The sequence below is a fragment of the Chelonoidis abingdonii genome, chromosome 19, assembly GCF_003597395.2.
Source record: "Chelonoidis abingdonii isolate Lonesome George chromosome 19, CheloAbing_2.0, whole genome shotgun sequence".
NCBI lineage: Eukaryota > Metazoa > Chordata > Testudines > Testudinidae > Chelonoidis > Chelonoidis abingdonii.
Genome location: NC_133787.1, coordinates 32,168,774 through 32,194,002, shown reverse-complemented (window position 1 = coordinate 32,194,002; position 25,229 = coordinate 32,168,774). Strand labels below are relative to the sequence as shown.

General features: G+C 39.8%; 1 protein-coding gene across 1 annotated transcript in view; it reads right to left on the bottom strand.

Moving 5' to 3' along the window:
* The window catches only part of CDYL2 (chromodomain Y like 2), a 78,283-nt gene that overhangs the window by 4,902 nt on the left and 48,152 nt on the right, over positions 1-25,229 (bottom strand). Inside the window, exons 3-6 of the mRNA XM_075073632.1 lie at positions 19,292-19,509; positions 8,471-8,643; positions 2,848-3,058; positions 2,045-2,188 (exon numbers count right to left, since the gene is read on the bottom strand). Coding sequence (XP_074929733.1) covers positions 2,045-2,188; positions 2,848-3,058; positions 8,471-8,643; positions 19,292-19,509 — 746 coding nt within the window. The remainder of the gene's footprint in view (positions 1-2,044; positions 2,189-2,847; positions 3,059-8,470; positions 8,644-19,291; positions 19,510-25,229) is intronic.

Sequence of the window (25,229 nt, the reverse complement as noted above, 5' to 3'; positions counted from 1 at the left end):
TAAATAGTGATTTCAGGTGCTTCCATTATTGCAGGCCTTACTTAGGCCACCTTAATTTAGAAACTATCTTAAGCTAAATTAGGATGTCTTTCTTTACATTTTTTTACATACAAACCCCAAAAGGAACTCTATTAGTTAAATGAAATTGGGATATGTTCCATGCTTCACTGTGTTCTAAGGGCAGGGGATTAATAAAAGACGTTAGTGTTTGTAGAAAAGAGAGACAAAAGGGAGCAAGCTCTACCAAATACTGAGTCCTGGACTAAGGTATCCTCTCAGTTTTGGACTGTAACTCGTTACTATTCCAGAACTGTGTTTCTTCTCAATAGACTGTAAACAGGTCAATTATAAGCAGCAGGGTTACTGGCTTTTTTTCTGTTTGTTTTGTATTTTTATGCACAATTGTCCACAATGAACTAGAATGAGACCATTATATTTGTTCTACTGGACTCCTAACTCTTTTATAACTTTTAAACCTTTTGATAGGTAGCTCATGCTTGGTCATATTATAGAAGTAGGGTGGGAAGAGACCTCAGGAGGTCATCTAGTCCTTCCTTCAATCTAACAGACTTCAGTAGAAGATGCTGTTGTACACCTGATCCGTGGGGGGTGGGGGGGCGGAGAATGCAGGATGAGATTCAGAGCACTTCCTATTTCATATACTATAGGACATATCAGCCTGATCCGATAAGCTTATGCTGCATTTCCAAAGACCAATTCATGGTGGGTTTAGTTCTGAGTGTCTTTTCTGAGATGTAATCTACACCTGATCTAATTAAAAATCTTCTGTGCCTCTACTGTGTCTTGAATGACAAGTCTTCTAAGTCAAGGAATGATAAGGGCATAGCTACACTGGAAACTTCAGAGCGCTGTCGTGGGAACGCTCCCATGGCAGCACTTTGAAGTGCGAATGTGGTCATGTGTGAGCGATAGGAGAGCTCTCTCCCAGCGCTCCTGGTAATCCACCTCCACGAGGGGATTAGCTCTGAGTGCTGGGAGTGTGGCTCCCAGCGTTGGAGCCTGTCTACACTAGCACTTTAAAGCGCACAGACTTGCTGCACTCAAGGGGGTGATTTTTCACATCCCTGAGCCAGCAAGTTAGAGAGCTATAAAATGTAAGTGTAGACAAGCCCTAAGAATGCCAGGGGCATGCAGTATAACTGAAAAATTAAGTACAAATGGCTACCAGTTGCTTTCATTTTGTCAGTGCTTTTTAAGGGAGGCTGTGGTTTTCATTGTTACCGTTTACATTACTTTTCTTTTAAAAGCTTAGATAGGGCTGATGCAAGAATATACATGCCTCAAGGAAGACGGCCTTGGAAAGTGAGGGTTATGCAGGGGTTTTAACAGCCACTAAGCTGCAATCAGAAAACAGGGAAGTAATTACTCCTTGGACCGATTTGGCTCCCAAGATCCTTGTATGGATCTCACCTCTCCCACATGGACTTCAAGCGAATGCTCTGTGGGGTCAGAAACTATGGGGGGAGGGGAAGAGGGAGGGAGGGAGTTGGCAGTCTGGTGATTGGATGAAAGCGGGACCTGGGGACATACATTTTCTCATCCCTTCCACTGTCTCCCCTTCACTGGGGTCGGGGGGGGGGTGTCCCTTTTTTAAAGGCTGTGACAATGCAACTCCATTGGAGCTGTGCTACAGGGAGCAGAGAGAAGCTTCAGGGAGGGACGGAGAGTTTGCACAGAGGTGCAGGTCTCCTGCTGACCCCCTGGCTCTGTGTATAGATCCGCCTGGTTCATCAGTGAGGCCTACAATCCATTCCATATTGGGAAGTGAAACAACCTGGGAAGAAATCCATGAGCAATCCTTGCACAGACCTCCTTCTATTAGCCCTCCCCTCCAGAGGTTTTACTACAGGAGTTGAGAATCTAGTTCTCTAGTACATGGCTAGCCCTTGTAGCACACCTTCCCTGTTTTCAATGAAGTTATGCTTATAAATTCCTTTTGCCTATAACTGAGCAGGTTTCTATTTAATTCCTTAATACAAGTTGTAATCTAGCTGACAGAAACAAAAACTGATAGATTTCTTACCACTGCGCTGCAAGATGCCATTTCTTTTACTCTCAGCATCACTTCTTGACTGAATGTTGTTGGCCAAAATACTTGTGACACAAGTCCTCTGCTGCAGGCTTCCTGTGCTGTTAGCTTTCTCCCACAGAACAGCATTTCATTTGCCTGCAAAAGAAAAGGCTCACTCAAGCTCCTGGGTGATTTCCTTCTGTCCTAGACCACATATGCCTGGTGCTATGGTCAAATAAGACTTGGAAATATTTTCATCCTTCTCCTTAGTGAGAAGTACTTATAAAGTGTTTTTGGCAGTGACATCTAAGCATTGTATGGACAAATTAAAAAAATACATTAGCTGTTCATATCAGCATATTGATGTCAGTGATTTTACAAGAGTAACTGTCAGTATATAGGCAGTGATACGACACTGATCCATGACAGCAAGTATAAGCTATCATGGGGGTCAAATTCTGATCTTTTTTTACACTGGGGTAAACTAACTAAGTGACTAATGGAATTACTCCAGATTTACACTTGTGAAGCAGACAGCAGTGTAAAGCCCCAGTGTACCACATTAACTATTAGCTATTGCACAAGTCTAGCATGGTGCAGAAAGATACTTTGAAACCTCCCACATTAGCTTTGCCAAAGCAATTTGTCCCTTTCCTGACACATCTTTGAAAGTGGCCCCTCTTCTCATGTCCCTTAGGGGTCTCTTAACCACAGACTGTAAAATGTGTCAAATTCTGTGACAGTCATAAAAACAGTGCAAAACAGTATGGAATTAACCAAGCCCGCTGAGCAATTCTAGGAGAAAAGTGCCTTACCAGAGCAACACCCAATATTTGTGGGAATGTATACGATGAGCAGCCAGCTGGAGTGAGTCGGATCGTCGCATATGGGGTCTGAAACCAAGCCTTCTCGCTTGCCCAAACGATATCACACAGTGGTAAGATAGACGCTCCCAACCCAAGAGCTGGGCCATTGATAGCAACTACAATTGGCTTCTTAAATTGAATAAAAGCTTTTACAAAATCCCTAAAATAAAAAAAAGGAAGTTCTTGAATAGGGAAACACTTAAATTAGTTGTTGCGTTTAAACTATGTATCTGAAAACAGATCTGAATGTCAAATGCCTTGCTCAGTTTTTATGCCTTCTACTGGGCTTTTCCCCAGATGAACACATCAGCTGATTTGTCTGTAATTAATTTATAAGAATACCATGGAATAGCAAATGATTTCTCTTAAATTGTATTTAGTTTGTGTAGAGTAACTGGAATGCCTGGAACATGGTACTTTTTTGCAGTATGGTTAGGACTAGTATTATTTCTGGACCAGTAAGTGATGGGTTGTATAATTAGTTGCTCTCACTCTATTCAAGGAAGGCCAGCATGGACTCAGGTGGTCTTGCTTAGCTAACTTGATGGAATCCTTTAAACATGTTGCAGAATGAAAGAGGAGGGAAACTCAATGGGTGCACTGTTGTATACTTCTGTTAAAGAACCCGAGGCTCGGCATCAAAGATTAATGGTAAGGTACCCTCCTGAGCCATGGAACAGAGATAAAACAGGGTGATCTAAAGAGTACACATCAGCTGAAAGAGAAAGACACAAAGGGGAGCCGCAGACTGGAAAAAAACTACGTTGAAATGAGATTATTAGAGTGGTATCCAGAGGTCACATGCTGGATCTTTGTTAGAAGTGATTTAGATTAAGGTATAACAAAGATCTCCATGTCCCACCTCTTACAACAAATTTGAACTGATGCGGCGGGGGGGGGGGGGAATAAAGAGGGGAAGCAGAAATAATGCAGTCAAATGCAAAATGGGTTGGCTTATTTAGGTGAGGGCTAGAACACAGTAAATTTAGTGGAATAAGAGCTTTGAAATAAGTCACTTGCCTTCTAGGAACAAGGGTATGGAATCTGTGCGAAATGGAACAGTCTGTACACTGATCAGGAAAAGTGTGGGTGTAATTATGGACAAATTATGGGTTCCATCAAACCAGTGCACAGCAAGAGAGAAGGCAAACAAAATACTGAATGATATTAGCAGAAGGAAAATGCAAAGCAAGAGGTGATACTGTTACTGCCCAAGTCTCATATGGAGTATGTTGTGGAAGAACGTGATTCCTTTAAAGACATTTGTCCTTGGATGTGCTTGCAGATTTCCTGTTGAGATCAATGGGACCTATACTTGTGCATCTGAGAGCAGGACTGGGATGCTGGAGATGATAGCAGATCTCATGGAAACATTAAGGCATTGATTTTAGCAAAGCACAGGCATATGCTTAACTTTAACCAGGTGACTAGCCCCACTGAAGTCACTGTGACTATGGACTGGGATATAAGAGAAAGGGGTTTATTTTCAACAACAGCAAAACAAAAAAAGAGAGGCAACTTCGAGATGACCCAATATTAGCGTTTACAATGTATGAAAGGGACTGACAGTGACAGTGATGTGTTTTTTCAAAGAGGTAGTATGATCAATATTAAGAGGCCTGAGTCTGAACATGAGAAAATAAGGAGTGAAGAGCGAGGTCAAGAGCTCCACCCCATACAACAGACAATAAAACAGAACAAATTACTAGGCAAGGCAAGTAGAGTAAGGAGGAGTACTGTATCGATGGGCTCAGAAGGCAAAGATGTATTACTGGAAAAGGAGGGGACTAAGGGGAATTATAGTTCACGCTTCGCTGACCAAAGCAAGGCCCAATGATTAACTCAACGCATTTCTTTGCCTGTAATGTGACAAGCTTGATCAATTTCAAAATTTCAGAGTATTCTGGGCACCAATGGGCACAAGCCTATTGATTTTTGGTACAGATCAGAAACTGGAAAAGCCTAATGCAGAGGAAAATCAAGACTCCCAGACTGCTAGGTGCAGAAGGCAGAAGAAACTCCCTTTGCTCCTGCAGCTGCCTTCACAGATCAGAGGCAGCAGTTAAACATTCTGCATGGGGAGACAGTCTGCAGCCTGGCAGAAACAAGACAGCCTTATAAGGAGAAAGGGGGACCCCAGGAGAGGAGAGCAAAATGTGAGGGGACATTCTTAGAATTGCACTGGAAGTTGTAAATACTGTTGCACAGTGGAACTTATTACAGTGAAAGGGGAAAATGTTATGTTTGGAAGGCTTTTGTTTTTACTAGAGGAGACGTGAAAATATGGTCTTCATGTGCACTTTTGAATCTTGCAATGAGCTTGGCATGGACACAGCACTCTCATTGCAGGATCAGGGCTTCTAGTCTGTTAAAGGGCCTGTGAAACAAACAAACTGCAATCCTGTTGTTTTAGGCTATGCTCAACATATGAGAGCTATAGCACAGACAGAAGGAATACACTGTGAGAATTCTGCTTTTCATCTCATAATATTGATATGAACACATTCCACTCTCAGCTGATACAGAGAATGAACATGGGTAAGTTACTATACACTGGAGCACCCTAACCACTGACAAAGCAACATTTTCTCTCTCTCTACAGTGTTATTTTGTGTCAGTTAACTGCTTCTCCCTTTTCAGGGAATGATTGAGCAACAGAAAAGCATTGACAGTTAAGTTAAAAGTTTAAGAATATTGTATTTCCATGCTCATAAAATCTAATCTGACTGGGCCAGAATCTGAGGGCAGGTCTACACTACGAGATTAAATCGATTTTAGATACGCAATTTCAGCTACGAGAATAGCGTAGCTGAAATCAAATATCTAAAATCGATTTACTCACCCGTCTTCACCTCGCTGGATCGATCCGCGCGGCTCTCTGTGTCGAATCCGGAAGTCCGGTCGTCTATCTGGAGTTCCGGAATCGATCTAAGCATGCTCTGGGATCGAGATATCGCGTCCAGACCAGACGCGTCCAGACCAGACGCGATATTTCGATCCCCGAGCAATCGATTTTAACGCGCCGATCCGGCGCGTAGTCTAGATGTGGCCTGACATTCTTGCTGAGAGGAATGATGTTATTCTGAGACTACTACTGATTTTAACATAAGAAAGGGGAGCAAAATGGATTTGATCCACACCCCTTTTAAATAAGAATCCAATTGACTTCACTGCTTGTTGTTAGGCCCTATATGAGGAACATACCAGATTTCATTGAGCAGTTTATATGGGGCCATAGTGCAATACCCTTCCTTCCATAGGTTGTAAACTACTATTCAGTGTGACTGGAGTAAGGCACTACCAATGTGAGTCAGAGTATCACAGTCTGGTCCATACTTGTTTAAATGTTGAATGGATATGTAGGACTCTATACATCTATAGGATTTTTGTGTGTATAAATGTATGTTTATTTAGTCATTCATATTTATAAAATAAACATTACACAAGTATTTACATATTGATTGTGTATATTTGTATACCCATACACACACACACACACAAACAATTTCATACATAACTAGTGATTTTGATACACTTTGAAGGCGCCTGATTTTCAGAAAGTGCTGAACATCCATCCCATAAAAAGTAGGCCTCTTTCAGGTGTCCTCAGCCTCACAAGACACTTCTGAAAATTTAAGCCATGATATTATATAATTAAATTTACAAGACATTCATTTTTCTCTACTTTTAAGTTTCAGAAATATCTACTAGAATTATCCAAATTGTACTGTAATAGTTGTGACAGATACGGCAATTTCCTGTGTATTCTTGGGAGACCTTACTGAATTAAGTTGAAGTGTCTTTGGGGTCCATTGTATTCAATGCAAATCTTATATATTTTGGTGAGCAGGGACTGTATGTAACCTCTCCAGGAGACAGATGTGATGTGAGGCCCGGGAGTTCAAAGGTCTACATTGAAAATGTGTCAGAGAAGAATGGATTTTGGGACATTAAATGTGAGGTATTCCTCAGGAAATCTACTTAGGGAGAGGTTAGTTCAAATTCCCCACTTCCAATTATGCAAAAACTCAGCATTTTGAAACTATGCCCTGAGGAATGGGTAATTGTCTGCTGATTATCTGTTCCAGGAGACTGCAGATCACATGCCCAAGCTGTATAAAGAAATAGTTGTACTGCAGTTGAGATTCTGCTTCTGAATTTGAGACAGTTATGAACTTATTACCACAGGGAAAACCCAGTTGTGGGTTTTGAAGGACTGACCAGGGCTCATGGTTGGCATTGGGATGAGCTCTGGTAAGCTTTTTAGCATGCATGTAGATTCTTTTATTGTTTTTAATGTTTTCCCTGTAATGCTTTTATCTTAAGAATACATGTGTTTGCTTAGAATGAGCTGTGTGGTAACTTATAACTGATGGCAATACACAGGTGGCAGCCCCAGGGAGAAAGAAAAGCACCAACACTGGCTTTTTTGGCTGGGGACATCACAGTGTAGGCAGGGAACTGTATAACCTTAAAGAACTCCCAGTCAGGATGGAGTGAGATGCGGGGTCTCTGCCCAAGAGAGGTGACTGCTGGGACCCTAAGAAATACAGGTGCAATTGCCCTGAAACTGACAATAGTCACTGCAGTAACCAAGCCACTGGTAATGAACAGACTGAGGTCATTACTAAAATGGCTTGGCTTCCGTTAGATAATTCTGTTGATTTATATCATGAAACAATAAAACAAGTTGTCCTAATATAGCTGAAGTCCAGATCTATAGCAAACCATCCCCTTTCGTTGGATTCCTTCATAATAATGTCAGAATATACTGCATAAAACTTGAAAACTCTCAAAAGAGGAATACATATTTGTAGGAAATAATAAGTCTGAGCCAAGTCCTCAGCTGGTGTAAAAAGATGTAGTTCTATTGACTCTAATGGAGTAACACTGATATACACTAGCTGAAGATCTGGTCAAATATTTATACCACTGTGGATAATGGGAACATTTGATGGTTATAGTGTAGACTGATTTATAGACAGCACTTCATAAACTCTGGATTTCTATTAAAATAATCTGATATTTTAAACAAAACTACATTTTAGTTATGAAAATAGAACTATATTTACATATAAATTACATGATTTAAATGTAAGAAAAATATCAGAAACCTTTCTAAGAAGGTTCTGAAACACATTAGATGCCTGCTGTATTAATATAACATGACTAAGTCATAGATCCCCATTTGTACTGAAACTCATTAAAATGATGAAAACTGAAACAAGTAAAATATCTGGCTTTGAGGAACAATGTTAAAACATGAAGCCACAGCTAATTTAAAAAAAAAAGTTATATTGCAATTTGAATTTGAGACTTGAGGAAGAATTTTGAAATACACTGAGGTAGTGGAACTAAATAAATCTTAACACATTGTACTGGAAATAAGAGTTCTGTCTCATAAGAAAAAGCTACAGCAAACTCATTCCTTTTTCTTGTTAAATGAATTTGTAGGACTAAAATTAACGTACAATCAACACTTAAATATATAACACTCTTGGACCTGACAAATATTTTTTATAATCACACACTGCATTTCATAATTTAGACATCATATGTAAGCTTGGTTCACCTTATAGCTTCTGCAATCCTAGTGCTTTCTTTTCTTCTGTCATTGGATAACCTGCCAATTAAATATGAGTAATCTAGGCCACTACAGAATACACTCCCCACTGCGCTGAGAAGTAAGAGTTTACTGTCATCAGCTGATGCATTGCACAATGCTCTCCGAACTTCCTTCATGATCTGTGGATAAAGAAAAGTAAACAATTCGACATGCATGCCTTTGCAAGATCATTTCTCTTGCTTTATAAAATTGTACTTGTTGTTAGAGATGTATATTTTGGCAATTGTAACTTAAGGACTTTGAATTATAATAGTGTTTACAAAGCCCTTACATCTTTGAAGTGCTTTGCGGACATGCAGTAATTCAGATCCATTTTTGACAAGGTGGCATTTCTTCGCTTATCCTTTGGGGGAAATTCTGCTTACCTAAATTGTGTTATTCTATTGGTATTTAACAGATTTCTTGTTTCTTGGCTCTTGTTTTGCTCCTATGACTTTTTAAAAAATAAACAGATATACATCATTGTACCATCAAAGTTGTTACCACAGCAATAGCAGGGTAAGCTCTGTGTTTGAGTGAAATATATAAACCCTGGCCTTCGGTTCTTCCACCAGTTCAGTTAGGGCAGTCTGTATCAGTCAGGTGGAACAATACAACTTTAAATGCACAGACTTATGGCTAATTTATCGTTTATAGTACTATGGTCAGTGACATTTTTAAAGTCTACAAATGCTATCGTAATAAAAGCCACTAGAAAGATGACTAATTTACCGCTTGATTTACTATTAGATCAAATTATTCATAAACACTAGTCAAAATCTTTAAGACCTTGATGTACTGGTGTTGAATTAAGAGACTATTATTATTGTAAGAACAACATTTTTCCTAACCATTTTAAGAAGGGGAATAATATTTCATACCTTTCTGCAGGTAGTTTTCATTCCGGCCTTGACTGAGCAAGGCATGTAAGCACATATGTAACTTTAAGCATGTGAGTAGCCCTGTTGATTGACTACTCTTGTTGACTTTTATGTGTGAAATCCTGCCGATTTAAATCAATGGGAGTTTTCTTATCGATTCCAGTGGGACTATGATTTCCTTTAGCGAGACTATGCATTTGCTTAAACTTTTGTACATATTTAAGTGCCTTCTTGATTCAGGACCTTAAGCATGATGGGCCAAATTTTGCTCTCATTTATGCTGAAAGATTTGGATGTACAGGGAAATTTTCAAAGACCGCAAAATTTGGCTTGATGAGTTACAGATGTAGAGAAATAAGACATTCAGGTGGCAACTACTACTTTTCACTACTTAACGCTTGCAAAGTGCTTTACATCTCTGAAGTGCTGTACAGATATGTACTAATCCAAATCGATTTTAAAAAATGTCACTAAATGTACAGGTGCAATTTTATGCATGCCACTTTTTCTGGACAGGCTTTGCACACACAAATTCTATGATTTATGGCAGTGTTTCCCAAACTTGTGATGCCGCTTGTATAGCGAAAGCCCCTGGCAGGCCGTGCCGGTTTGTTTACCTGCCACATCCGCAGATCTAGCCAATCGTGGCTCCCACTGGCCGCTGTTTGCTGCTCCAGGCCAATGGGAGCTGCTTGAAGTGGTGGCCAGTACATCCCTCAGCCCGTACCGCTTTCCCTACACAAGCGGCGTCCCAAGTTTGGGAAACACTGATTTATGGGAACAAGCTTGCATTTGCTTGAGCAAATCATGTAGCGTGGTGTCTACCTGATTTGCATGTGCAAATACAAAGATCTGAATTCTAGCATGTATAAAACTTGCACATGAGAAATGGAAGGGTAAGTTTTCAGAAGATAAAAACTCTTTTGTAGGTGCACATTCGAGTGTTTACAATCCTGACTGTGTGTGAAAATCAGGTAGTTATAGGGAGAAGTTCTCTCAGCTCTGTAGATAGAATTCATGTACAAAAATGGCAGCACTGATTTTGTGAGGGCAATTTACACCCAAATCATGGAGGGACAGCTTCAGTCCTTTTCAGAATATTAACCCACACTCATGCAAAAATGCAGCTGGGTAGAACAGCATATGCAAATTTTGTTGTAGCTGTGAAGTGAGAACAATCTTACTCAAAGTTTTGCATGTGATTTTAGACCTGATCAAAGCTAAACATTTATTTCAGAAGATACAGAACTGTGTAAGGCAGAGATCTATTGGATTGACTAGTCCAACTCCCTGCTATTATAAGATTGCTCTCATCAGTCTGTTTTTCTAATGTTTTATGTCTCCCTAACACTGGGACTTCCACTATTTCCTTGGGAGATTCTATAATGTAGTCAACATGTTTGGGCAATATTGTGTGGCCAAATTAGAAGGAAAACTTCCTGTTGATCATAATAGGGAGCTTTGCTTCAAATATGATGATAGAATATGACTCTCCTGTCAGTTAGTTCCTCCTGATATTCAACTGCAATGTTCCCACCCCATATGTTTATATGCCCATCTCAATTTCTCTCTTCCTTGATGTTATCATCCTTCAAATACTTGTTTTGCTCTTAGCCCACATGTATATCTGGATCTCTTCATTTTCCCACATAAACATTTCTAGACTGAGGTTTAAATGGATCAAATCATAGAAATGAAGGGCTTGAAGGGACTTTGAAAAGTCAAGTCCAGCCCCTGCGTGGTGGCAGGACCAGTTAAACCTAGACTGTCTCTGACAGGTGTTTGTCCAAGCTGCTTTAAAAACCTCCAGAGATGGGGATTCCACAGCCTTCTTTGGAAGCTTAATTACCCTTATAGTTAGAAAATTTTCCCTAATATCTGAGCTAAATCACCCTTGCTACAGATTAAGCCCATTACTTCTTGTCTGACCTTCAGTGAACAGTTGATCACAGTCACCTTCAAAGCAGCCTTTAACATCTGAAGACTGTTGTCAGGTCCCCCCATCAGTCTTCTTTTCTCAAGTCTAAACATGCTCAGTTTTTTTAACCTTTCCTCATAGGTCAGGTTTTCTAGACCTTTAATCATTTTTGTTGCTCTCCTCTGGACTCTCTCCAATTTGTTCACATCTCTCCTAAAGTGTAGTGCCCAGAATTGGACACCGTACTGCAGCTGAGGCCTTACCAGCGCCAAGCAGAGTAGGATAGTTACCTCCTGAGTCTTACATACAACTCTCCTGTTTCTACACTGTAGAATATTAGCCCTCTTTGCAGCTGCATCACATTGCTGACTCATTCAACTTATGATTCATTACAACCCCCAGATCCTTTCCAGCACTACTAGTGCCTAGCCAGTTTATTCCCCATTTTGTAGTTGTGCAGATCTTTCCTTCCTAAGTGAAGTACTTTGCTCTTGGATTTAGTGAATTTCACATCTTGTTGTATTCAGACCAATTCTCCAGTTTGTCAAGGTCACTTTGAATTCTAAGCCTGTCCTCCAAACTACTTGCAACCCCTCCCAGCATGGTGTCATCTGCAGATTTTATAAGCATACTCTCCACTCCATTATTCAAGTTGTTAATGAAAATACTGAATAGTACCAGCCCTAGGACTGACCCCTGGGTGACCCCACAAATTTCCCCTGAGAGTTTGACAGCGAATCATTGATAACTACTTTTTGAATAAGGTCTTTTACCCCATTTGTGCAGCTGCCTTATAGTAATTTCCTTTTAGACCACGATTCTCTAGTTTCATTATGTGAATGTCATGTGGGACTGTGTGAAAAGCCTTACTAAAATCAGGGTATAACACATCTGCTGCTTTCTCGTGTCCACTAGGTCAGTAACTCTGTCAAAGAAGGAAATTAGGTTGGTTTGGCATGATTTGTTCGTGATAAATATATGCTGGCTATTCCTTTCTAACCCTATTATCATCCAGGTGCTTGCCAACTGACTGTTTAATAATTTACTCCACTATCTTTCCAGGTGTTGAAATTAGGCTGATTGGTCTATAATTCCCTGGGAACTCTTTTTCCTCCCCTTTCAAAGATACTATATTTGCCCTTCTACAGTCTTTGGGGACCTCACCCGTCCTCCAGAAGTTCTCAAAGATAATTACTAATGGTTCTGAGATTGCTTCAGCTAGTTCCTTAAGTACCCTATAATGAATTTCATCTGGTCCTGCCAAACTGAATACATCTCATTTACTTAAATATTCTTTAATCTGATCTTTCCCTATTTTGGCTTGCATTCTTTCCCCCTTGTTGTTAATATTAAATGTGTTGAGTATCTGGTTACCATTTAACTTTCCTTGGTGAAGACTGAAGCAAAATAGGCATTAAACACCTCCACTTTTTTGATGTCATCAGTTATTAGCTCTTTTCCCCCTGATAAGCAGAGGATCTACACTTTCCTTAGTCTTTCTCTTGCTCCTAATGTGTTTAAAGTACCTCTTCTTATTGCCTTTTATGTCCCTTGCTAAGTGTGCCTTAGTCATTCTTATTTTATTCCTACATGATTGTGCTATTCTTTTATACTCCTCCTAAGCAATTCGTCCTCATTTCCACTTTTTGTAGGATTTCATTTTGATTTTTCAGGTCATTAAAAAGCTCCTGATAGAGCCATATTGGCCTCCTACTATGTTTCCTATCTTTCCTTCACATCAGGATAGTTTGCAATTGTTCCTTTAATATTGTTTACTTGAGAAACTAACAGTTCTCCTGAACTCCTTTTTTCCTTAGATTTTCTTCCCATGGGACCTTACCTACCAGTTCTACAAGTTTGTTGAAGTCCATTATCCTTATTCTGTTGCTCTCACTCCTTCCTTCCCTTAGAACCATGAAATCACCCAAAATGCCTTCCACCTTCAGATTCACTTCCAATTCCACCATGTTGGTCAGAATCAGGTCTAAGATGGTTGTCCCTCAGGTTACTTCCTCCACTTTCTGGGACAAAAAGTTGTCCCCTACACATTCCAAGAACTTAATGGAAATTTTGTGTTTTGCCAAATTACTTTTCCAACAGATGTCTGGATAGTTCAAGTCCCCCATTACTACCAGGTCCTGTGTTTTGGATATTTCTGTTATTTGTTCTAGAAAAGCCTTATCCAGCTCCCCTTCCTTAGACCCCTACCGTGATGTCACCCTATTTTTTACCCCTTTTATTTTTTTAACCCAGAGACTCTCAACTGGTCTGCCTCCCACCACCTCCTGGACCTCAGAACAAATATCGGGTTTGATGTGTAAAACCACACAGAAGCAGCAATTTGAGAAAAGGTTTTATTAAATGTACACAACACTCCTCCCCTATCCCAATTTTTCTCATCCCCCCTCCCCAGTGCTGAAGATTGTTTGTTTGCAGAGGGAGCCGAAGGACTTTAAAAGTCAGTCCCTGGGAACTGATCCCTGGGATCAAGGTGAATCAGAGGAGGCCAAATTTCTGACATTCAGGGAAAACATTTTAAAAATATAAATGAGAACTTATTTTCTCCCCTACAAATGGGACATAATTCACATTAATGTAAACACCCAAAATTAGACAGGGAAAAAAACCCCCAGAAAGCCTATCGAAGGTTAGCCCTTCCAGGCTCCTGATAATTTTTGTTGCTCCTCTCTAAATTTGTCAATACTTCTTTAGCAAAGATGTGCTCAGAAGCTGAACAGAGTATACTTGGATTACCAGAATTCCCTGGTTCTGTGATATGATGCCTGTGCAGCCTAAAATTCTATTGGCCTTTCTACTATTCCATGGTGCACATTTGTCTCTAGCTTGCAGTTTGCTATCAGACTCTTTTAAGCCTCTTTTGGCATTATAGTTTTCCACACTTCTCATTGAATATCTGTGTTTTAGATTGTTTTCCTACAGATGTTTAAACATACATAAATAGACATAACATACTTATTGATAATCATACAGGACGAGCACAAAATCTACTTCTCGGACTACACAACTACGTATTTGCTAGCAATATTCCAAAATGAATATCACATTGGTCCAGTTCATGTCATTGTTTTTTTTAAGCAGAACTCCCCACTGAACTCCATATAATATATTCTGTCTGTTTCCAGACTCTCTGTAGGGTCCCATGTACTATTTCTCTGGCCTCTCTGGTATTGGCCTCTCTGGTATTTTCACCTTCCTGCCACTTAATATAATTTGTGAAATTCATTAAAATGTAGTTTATTTTGTCTTCCAAACCAGATCCAGCACTGATTCCTGCAGGAGCCCAGTAGATATCTTCTCCAACTCAGTACACTGCTGTTTATGATTTAATTTTCTTTTATGGCCCTTCAACCAGTTTTCATTTGACAGGAGATTATTCCTACCCAAGTCCTATTTGAATTAATGATTTAATGTTATAAACAAAAATTCACATGACCAGATCCTCATCTGGTGTAAATCAGCCAAATCACCAATTTAGGCCAGCTGAGGCTCGGTCCTGCATCTACTGCTTTACTGAAATCCAAATATATTAAAACTACTGCTTTCTCTAGATTGATTTTTTTTTTAATAGGATTACAAAATTAGCAATCAGGTTTGTCTGGCAAGATTTCCCTTTTATAAACTGATATAAAATGTACTTAAACTGCTAAAAAAAATAGACCACTATCTTTCTAAGAGCTTAGTTGAGTTATTTCTCCTCTCCCATCCCCTTCTTACAAATGGGTGTTTTCAAAGACTTCTCTCTAAACTTTGCTTAGATTCAGAAAGTCTCAGTGAATCAGGAATTTATCCCTAAACTCACCTACACATAACCTGTATAAATCATTAGAAGTACCAGGTTTAAAAAATTAAATTTCATGTATTTATTTGAAACACTAACGGTCCATTTGCAAATATAAATATAAAAAGAGAAACATTCTCTAAAAATGTTACAACGAGCAACCCTTGGTAGCATTTTTATAACTATTCTGCAGGATTACTTTGGACAGCCTTGTTAATTATACATGTAATTCTAATATTTATTGATACATCGGCACTCCTGTAAGCATAGAGTCCTTTCCAGTACAAGGATATCTGATCAATTATATGGGGATGATAAATCCTACTGGAATGATAGAGCAATACTTGTGATTGAAGTCGCCATGAGAAGCAATCTGTCTGCTAGAAGAATAATAATACAGATAGCTGTCAGCTTGAACCTGCCATATTTCATGAGAAGAAGAGTGCAAGTAAACCAGTGATGTGACATATATCTATGACACTACAAGCACTGCATTTTTTTCATGTCTAGAAGAATGAATGTTGGTATTTCATGTGTGTACCTCCACTTTCAGTTTTTGACTCATAATGCATATGGAGTAGTTCTGTCAATCTTTACTACTAAAGCCATCAACAATCTAGAATTTATTTTCTCATTTACTCTTCTGCTTTTTAACTCAGTAAATTATTAATCCCCAGAAGTATTTTTACCCTAACTAGGAAGAATAAAAACAATGGATTAACCATGTTCCTGGGTTTGAAACAGATTTTGGATTACCAAAAAGCTGTTGAGTTTAAAAAACAATAACAGAAGTTTTCTATATATTTAGGTAATAGACTTTCAAAAAAGTCTGAATCAAATCTTCAAAATTAGCAAGTGACCTGTGAAGTTTAAATAACCCATTGGTAGAATTTATGTTGAAAATTTGCATGACTCTTTAAAAAATGAAATAAAATACCAAAGCAAAATTATAATTTTTCAAAATGAGCAATGTCTAGTTAAAGATAAAAGGAAATAATTCCATTAGTAATCTGAATCTTTTTTCAAAAACCACAATGGCACTGAGCCAATTACAATCAATGCAAATCCTAAAAGAAAGGAACATAGGCATGTTTTATGCTAAAATCAACTGCATGAACTTCAGCTGTGATGTAGTTACTAGCATGAATTATGATGTTCCATTTAGTGTTAGCTTACCTCCCTTTACTCGTGATATCAACAAGCCTAGTGATAATAACTTAAATTGCATACCATAGTTGAAGTTAATCTTTTGTCAGGCAAATGTTTGCTTGGCTCTGCTTTGACACGTGCAGAAAACTCTATAATATAACCTTTGGGTTTTTAGACATCTTTAAGTGGGGATAAACAGAGTAAATCACTAGTTTAACAAAACAGCTAAAGCCCAAAGGAAGTCCAGCTATGGCTGGGTCAGGAGGAATCACAATGGAAAGCAGAGAAGCTAAGGAGAGAGTGGGCCTTTGTGTAATTATAGTTCGATGATTCTGGGCTGCACAAGCCTTGCTGCCTTGTCTACTTACTCCACTGATGGTAGCAATCATGGCAGCTCCAGCTCAAGTTTTAACTTCCATGTCAGCTAGACCTGCTCTGAGCAGATTTGAGCAAACATTTTTTCCTGTGTTTCTAACAGAGTCTGAAATGACTATAGTAACTTTTAACAAAACCAAACCCTCTTCTCCACTGTCTATAAGTGTTCTGCAAGTGTGTGGTTAGCGCTGGTACAAGGTGTCAAACTGACATCCCTGGGGACTGAAGCTCTGTGTTCACCCACAGAATATTGTCTCAACCCGCCTAGGAGAAACCACACACCAGGGACCAGAGATTTGCTCCATACTGCATGGCCCTTGGTCTCTTCGCTGAAATTGTGGGTTTTAAACACGCAAGCTAGATGTGAAAAGCTAGATACCCTGTTACTAAGCCCCGACCATGCAGACCTTAGATATTAATGCAGCTTTAGAAAGAAAAAGGCTATTTATTTCCACGTTTCCAGCATCAGCAATGACTTCAGCCCAGCACCAGGAATACTGTCAATGCTGCGGATCTGAGAGAAGGAGCCCACCATATCTGTTTGTGTGGTTCATGCATAGAGGTTGGCTGCTGGGTTACAGAAAAGATTCAAAGGAGTAGGCCAGGTATGGCTTCTCTGGAGAATTTTGGGCTCTAGCCACACTGCTCAATGAACTTGAACTCCTCTTGGTGATCTGGGGGATGAGCTCTTAGGGCCAGCAACACAAAGCTATGTCTGTCTAAAGTTAACATGGCAAGTCTTTGGTTTGCCTCAGTCAGCAGTCATTTATAGTACAGCAGTTTCATACTTATACGTAAAGTTGTTTGCCTCATAACCAAGTGATGGATTCTATAGGAATGATGGATTTAATGTAATTTTTATAAGTATAGTGAGTTTGGTGCTCGATAGGATTTACCTTTACTACAGTATTCCTTATCATTTGGACCTACCAAATTCATGGCCATGTGAAACTATAACTGGGTTAAAAAACAAAGTTCATGAAGGGATAGGTCTATTAATAGCTATTAGCCAAGATGGTCAGGGCCACCATGCTAGGGATGTCCCTAAGCCTCTGACTGCCAGATGCTGGGACTGGACATCATGGGATGGATCACTTGATAATTGCCCTGTTTTGTTCATTCTCTCAGAAGCATCTGGCATTGGCCACTGTCAGAAGACATCTGTGAAATCTGATCTTTTGTGTGCTTTTATGCTATGCTATACAGATTTCACGGGTGAGAACAGCGTTTCTCAAATTGGGGATCCTGACCCAAAAAAGTTGCAGGGGGGTCATAGGTTATTTTAGGGGGTAGCAGTATTGCCACCCTTACTTCTGTGCTGACTTGAGAGCTTGGTGGCTGGTGAGTGGCGGTTGTTGGCCGGGTGTCTGGATCTGAAGGTTGTGCCCCGCCAGCAGCAGCACAGCAGTAAAGGTGGCAATACCATCCCATGCCACCCTTTCTTCTACGCTGCTGCCTTCAGAGCTGGGCAGCTGGATAGTGGCAGCTACTGACTGAGAGCCCAGCTCTGCAAGCAGCAGTGCAGAAGTAAGGGTGGCAATACCGTACCATACCATCCTTAGATCTGCGCTGCTGCTGGCAGTGGCTCTGCCTTCAGAGCTGGGCTCCCAGCCTGCAGCCACTGCTCTCCAACTACCCAGCTGTGAAGCAGCAGCACAGGGTTAAGTATAGCAGTACTGCAACTCCTTTTTGGGTCAAAAATTACAACACTGTGAAATTTCAGATTAAAATAGCTGAAATCATGAAACTTACGATTTTTAAAATCCTATGACCATGAAATTGACCAAAATGGACCATGAATTTGGTAGGGCCCTACTTATAAATATTGCAAAAACTGTGGGTGGTAAGTGTCTAGTTTTGTATGGTACCAACAGTGTTAATGTCTCTGTGTATTTGTCCCCAATATGAAAGACAGAGTACATTCCCCACTGGATCCTAACTATTTAGGGGGTGGGGGGAGGTAAAATTTAAGGCCTGATGTGCTTGGCAATGCTTTTAGCTGTGTTCAATTATTGGAAATTAATTTCAAAATGACACATTTGTTACTTAATAGAAGTCTTGATAAACAAGACAAAACAATCCTAAATCCTAGATGTAGAATGACTGATTCAATGGAAATCAATAACATCACTTATACAGAGACACTCTGAATCCCTGTGCATTTGAGTGCAGGGTTGGGACCTCAGTTTGTAAAGAATACAATGCCAAATGTCAAATGGACAATTTAAATAAAAGCATTAAGGATTAAGGATGACTTTTAATTTTTTGAATTTTTATCCTGAGATAAGATCCTGATTTGTGTATAAATCATTGCAGTACTGATCAAACATATTGCGTTAGAGGCCAGATTTCCACTAAGGGTAGTAATTTTTATATTTGAACAACTATTTCTTAAAACTGCAGGCAGGGATTAGTGATCACATCTTTTCTTTTGGGAGAGATTATTTGAAAAAAAATTTTCCATTGCATATAACAGTTGGATCCATCTGGATAAAATTCCAAGCATGGAAAGATGGAATATTTCAGCTCCATAAATTTTAAAAAGATATTCAATAGGGAACCCCACCCTCTAAAAATACAGATTAAGAGTTGCCTTTAATTTTCAGGTTAACCACATTCCCATCTATTAAGATGGCTTTCTTTTGCTTTTATGGCTACATGCTTACCTCTGGGGTCAGTGCATTGTTATCTGAAGTCTGGCTGGAGAGCAGAATGTGTGTGAAACCATCTTCTTTCCGGACCACAATGTCCCTGAAGCGACAGTTACTTTCATTTTGACGCACGCTGTACCTTAGTCTCTTATCAAAGACATAATCTTTCTCCCCATCCAGTTTCCTTTTCACAGTGCTGTGCAGATTCAGGCCTCCGTTGGCTAGAGAGGAACCTTTTAAATGCAAACAACCAAAATGGATACGTCATCATGTCTATCCCTCCAAAGAAAACAGTGTAGTGTATGATTAACTTTAATTTCACTTGATGTCTAGATCATCCTATTCCAAGGGTGGGCAAAAATGTGTCCAGCAACCAAATGTGGCCCACGAATTCTAGTGTGTCCCCTGACTGTTCATTTTTACTACAGTGGTTCAGCGTGTGTACCCCGGAATGAAATGCTCTATCATGATCTGAGCAGAAGACCACTCCAATCTAGATCAATCATTGCATTTGGGGACTGGTGGTCTCAACAGATGTGCCTGTAGTGGAAAATGAGAGCAGCTGTACCCTGCTCTTTTATGGGAATTTGGGGTAACCCTCAAGTTCATGGGAAAATTCTAATTCAATTTTCTTTAGCAAAGCTGGGCATGATTGACTTAGTCCATATCACCTCTTCCTAAGATACATTTTGTTCCTTGTATACAGAACTAAAGCCATTGCCAACTCCATTTGGCAACTTTAATGTAGGAACAGGATCTTCAACTGTACATCTCTATAGGGACTCAGAGCAAGATAGAGCAGTTCATATCAAACATTTACAGCTAAGCTGACTCCACTATCACACTCCTCTTCCTTATAATTCCAGCGGTCACCATTAAAGGTAGTATTTTACCCACTGTTATCGCACTGTGGTATCTGAGATTATGCTCAAATTAGGCTACAACTTGATATAAGGTGCTCCATTGGAGAGGCTTCAGGGAAAGGCAAACATATTTGTAAATGTGAAGTTTGTATCCAAGAATTAGACAGTTTTGGGAGGAAACAGAGTCATCTCATGACAAAATGCTGGCTTCCTTGAGGTCCCCTGATCTGCTTACCTAATGCTCCAGTAAAGGATCTACATTTTAAACAGGATGACAAATTAACTTTTTTTTTTTTTTTTTTTTTTTTTTTTGTTAGCAGCAAGACCTTGTATTGCACATTATTGGGAAAATATTACTTCTCCTTCAATGGAATTGTGGAATAGTAAAATACATACTGTCCTCATATTAGAGGACATATTACACCACGTATATACCCAAGAGAAGTGCTAAAAAGAGGATAGCCATTTTAAAAATTTGGTCACCCTTTTTAGCATACTCTGAGAATGAGGGCTCTCCAACTCGGAAGCCAAAATCATTAGCCAGGTTCTTTGAATCTTAAGCTGATCCTTAATAAGTAATAATATATAATGAAGTAGGTTAATGTCTTATTGTAACTTTACATTAATAAAAGTCCCCTCCCCACAAAAGGGGGACTAGGACACAACTGTGGTATCTCATATACCACTGTGTAGTAACAGAGGTAAATACTGACTTTTTAATCACCTGTACTTTTAACATAAAACTGCAAAAAAAGTATTAATGCTGGTGCCATTTTGCAGAACACTATTGATAGGAAAACACCAAATCAGTGACAAGAAATACATGCTTCCTCTTTAAAAACAAAACCACCACAACAAAACAGCATCTTACTGAGAAACATACAGTTTATCCTGCGTTCTGCTTGCAGCAAATTGTAACTCCTGCTTTGTTCATATTTATAATTCCTATGGGATATTCAGGAAATATGTTGTCATTAGTAACAATACACAAGTAGGCCAAAGGCTGTGTTATGGAGTCATAAAAATATCCTAAACACATGCTTTCTGTAAGTCTCCTTTTTGCAGTTACAGATATTTTAAATGTTATTACCATTAAAAATGATGGGTGAATAAAATAATTAGATAAGTTCATGGCAGATAGGTCCATCAATGGCTATTAGTTAAGATGGTCAGAGTGTCCCTAAACCTCTGACTGCTAGAAATTGAGACTGGATGACGGGATGGATGACTTGATACATTTCCCTGTTCTGTTCACTCCCTCTGAAGCATCTGGCACTAGCCACTGTCGGAAGACAGGATACTGGGCTAGTGGACCACTGGCCATACTGGATCAGACCATTCTTAGGTTCTTATATAGACTGTACAAAAGCAGAAGTTAAAGTTGCTTAATTTACTTGATATATTGGCCATTTTTTTTTTAAAAAAGAGGGGGAGATGGTCCCAAAATACTCCAAACGTCCAGGAAGGAAAAAGAGGAGTACAGTCTGCATCCAAACCTGAATCTGTATTTAATTGTTTGTTCTTACCTCTAGAGCAGAGTAAACCAACCTCCTGGTTTTGGTATTAAAAAGCTAAAAGGGTTTTTTTGAGGAGGAGGGATGGAAATTAGGACATGGATGTAAATTTTGTAGCTTAGATCATCTTTGTCCAATTAAAAATGCATTGTTACTGATGACTGTAATGATGAATTTATAATGAAAGATTCCCTAATAGGAGCCAGCCATCTTCCTTAGATAGTCTTAATATTTCCATTACTTGATGTCTGAGTAGCTAATTCAACTACACGACTAGCCGTCACAAAACCCTGGACTCTGCAAATGTTCACGTCCTGTAAAATATCTCTTTATACCCTGCAATTATTATATTTAGAACTAAACTACATTAAATGTCTAATAGTAGTCAGCTGATAGAGTCTTGCCTGATTTAATATATACATATTTGTTAATTTTATTTTTTCAGGGATTCAATAAAACTCTTTTTACAGTTAAATTATAAACACTCTCTAGTAGAGCTCTAGCAGATATATTCAATTAAATAACGGTTTATTAATTGAAACATTAAATTTAAATTAGTTCCTTAGTTTAGAAAGAATATTTGAAGCCTTTAGGTTTTTTTTTTTTGATAAGAATTATTTTCAAATGTAAAAATCCCAAGCCAACAACACATGTTGTTTAATGTTTGAAATTTTAAAAATTATAACTTGTACATTTTTGGCTTCTTCCTTGTTTATAGTGACTCATTACTAGAGCATAATGACTTGTCTGGTAGTTTATTCCTTTTTTTTCTGTTCATGAATTATTTGCAAACTGAGGTCTCAATCTTGCAAACACATATGTGCTTAACTTTAGACTCAGGAGGAGTTCCATGGAAGGCAGTGGGAGTATTAATGTGCTTAACGATAAGCAGTGTAGAAATGTCTGCAGCACTGGTGACTGACTTTTACAAATTTGTACAACATTCAGAATTGTTCACAAATACTTTGTGAAGGCATTTCAGCCTGTCATTGTTTGCAACCAACTTCCTTTATCTAGGTCTTCATCTATTTTCTGTTCGCTGACAGTATATGTCATCTAGGATGCATGGTACCGTTTCTTGTGCCTGACTGGAGGACTGTAGCTTTTTTACAAACAATAGATGGGAAATAGGGTTCCCAGGTGTCTGGTTTTCAACTGGAATGCCTGGTCAAAAAGGGACTCTGGTGGCTCCAGTCAGCACCGCTGACTGGGCCGTTAAAAGTCCGGTCAGTGGCGCAGAGGGGCTAAGGCAGGCTCCCTGCCTGCTATGGCTCCCGGAAGCAGTGGCATATCCCCCCTCTGGCTCCTATGTGTAGGTGCAGCCAGGGGGCTCCACATGCTGCCCCGCCACAAGTGCCAGTTCTGCAGCTCCCATTGGCCAGGAACTATGGCCAATGGGAGCTGTGGTGGCAGCGCCCGCAGACGGGGCAGCACGCAGACCCACCTGGCAGTGCCTCTGTGTAGGAGCCGGAGGGGGGGGACAGCTGCTGCTTCTGGGAGCTGCTTGAGGTAAGCACCGCCCAGAGCCTGCACCGTGACTCCCTCCTGCACCCCAGCCCTGATCCTCCTCCCACATTCCAAACTCTTCAGCCCCAGCCCAGAACCCTCCCACACACCCTGAACTCCTCACTTCTGGTCCCACTCTGGAACCCACACACCCAGCCCAGAGCCCATACCCCCTCCCAACCCTCTGCCTCAGCCCAGAGCCCCCTCCCATACTCCAAACCTCTTGGCTCCACCCCCCAGCTTGGAGCCCCCACCTGCACCGCAACCCCCTTATCGGTGGCCCCACCCCAGAGCCGAGCTCGAGCACTTACCCTCTCCTGCACCCCAACCCCCTGAGCCAGCCCAGTGAAAACGAGTGAGTGACGGTGGGAAGAGTGAGCAAGAGAGGGAAGGGGGAATGGAGTGAGCAGGGGCGGGGCCTTAGAGAAGGGGCAGGGCAGGGGGTGGGGCAAGGGTGTTCGGTTTTATGCAAGTAGAAAGTTGGCAACCCTAATGGGAAAGCAAAGAAATTTCAAGATGGCTACTTGAATAGGTGGTCTTGTTAGGAAAGAAGTCAGACATGACAATCATAGTTGTTCTTTCTGGCCTTTAAATCTGTGAACAACTTCTGGTATGAACCTTTAAGCAAACTTATACTTAGGTGTTCATCAATTTCATTGTTCACAAACATTCTTATAAACAAACAAAATTTCTTGTATAAACGGTCATGTGAAATGAATAATTGGACTTGTGAATAATTCTTCCTTTCTTTTTTGGGGAGGGTGGAGGAGACAAAGATTCCAATACCACATTTGTGCACTATTTGCTCTGCTTCGTGCTCACTATGTTGTTTGGTCCATCTGCAAGCCTGCTGGAGAGGGAGATTTTGCAATAAAGTCTAAAGAACTTAGGAAATTAGATGCAAGAATGGACATGAGATGGAAGCAGCCTTGGGCTAACTGCATTGGTAATCTGCATACTATTAAGGAATAAGCAACAGCTGTTCTAAGTACAGATGGTAAGGGAAGGGTGGGGGCTTAATTCTTAAGGGAAATCCATCAAAACAAAAAGCCTCTCGTCAATCAGTTTATCATCATTATTTGTTGCATCTCATTTTGTTCAAATAGTGCACCAAGTGGGGAAGTTAAAGATATGACAAAAGAAGCTGTTAACCTCACAGCAATTATTATAAGCAAAGTGTGTGTCAGCTGACAGGATTGTAACCAACAGAAGGTCTACATGCAATCTACAATGGCACCTATGTTTTCTAATTTATGTTTTCCTCAAATGACACTGAAGACTGCATGTAGACCTTCTGTTGGTTAAAATCCTGTCGGCTGAATACACTTTGCCTATAATTGTTTTAGGTTTCATGCAAAGATTTACACCAATGCAACTAAAATAGGTCTGGTCGTTTTTGTATGAAACCTAAAACTGATAAAAATACCAATAACTATCCATGGATTATCTATGGGAGGAATGTCTGATAGTCTCATGATCGTGCAATTCTGTATCAAAATTCTGAACAATGTTGCCTGTCTGTCAATATCAGTATTCCAGCATGGATCGCAGACGCTCATCTCTAGTTGTTGGAACTTAAACATAATTTAGTTATCTGCTTTGAGATGGGCCAAGATAGTGAATATCAACGTTTGCAGCTATAATTAAATAATGCGTCTTCCTACTGAACATTCAGCCTAAAACAAAATGGTGCCTAACTTTTCACCTGGTTAGTACATGGGAGGGTAACAGTTAACACCTTAATATGTCAAGATGAAAAATGACTGTGGCATGGAGTAAAGCTAACCATCCCCCAAACAATGAATAATGTATGTGAAATAAATTAGAGATGTCACAAAGAAATACAGGAAGCTTTAGCTACCTTTGAACTTGGTTTCCCAGCCTAAGCACAGAGATGAAAATTTTAGTTCAGCTTTTTGGTGCTGTCAGTTTATATGTGAAAGAGAGCATGAGACAATCTTTCCTTAATTTACCTAGGTCTATAAATTAAATACCGGGTTATAAATAATCTGCAATAAAACTTGTGAAGGTGTGTAGAAAGAGCCATGTAAAGATTGGGAAGAAGAGTTG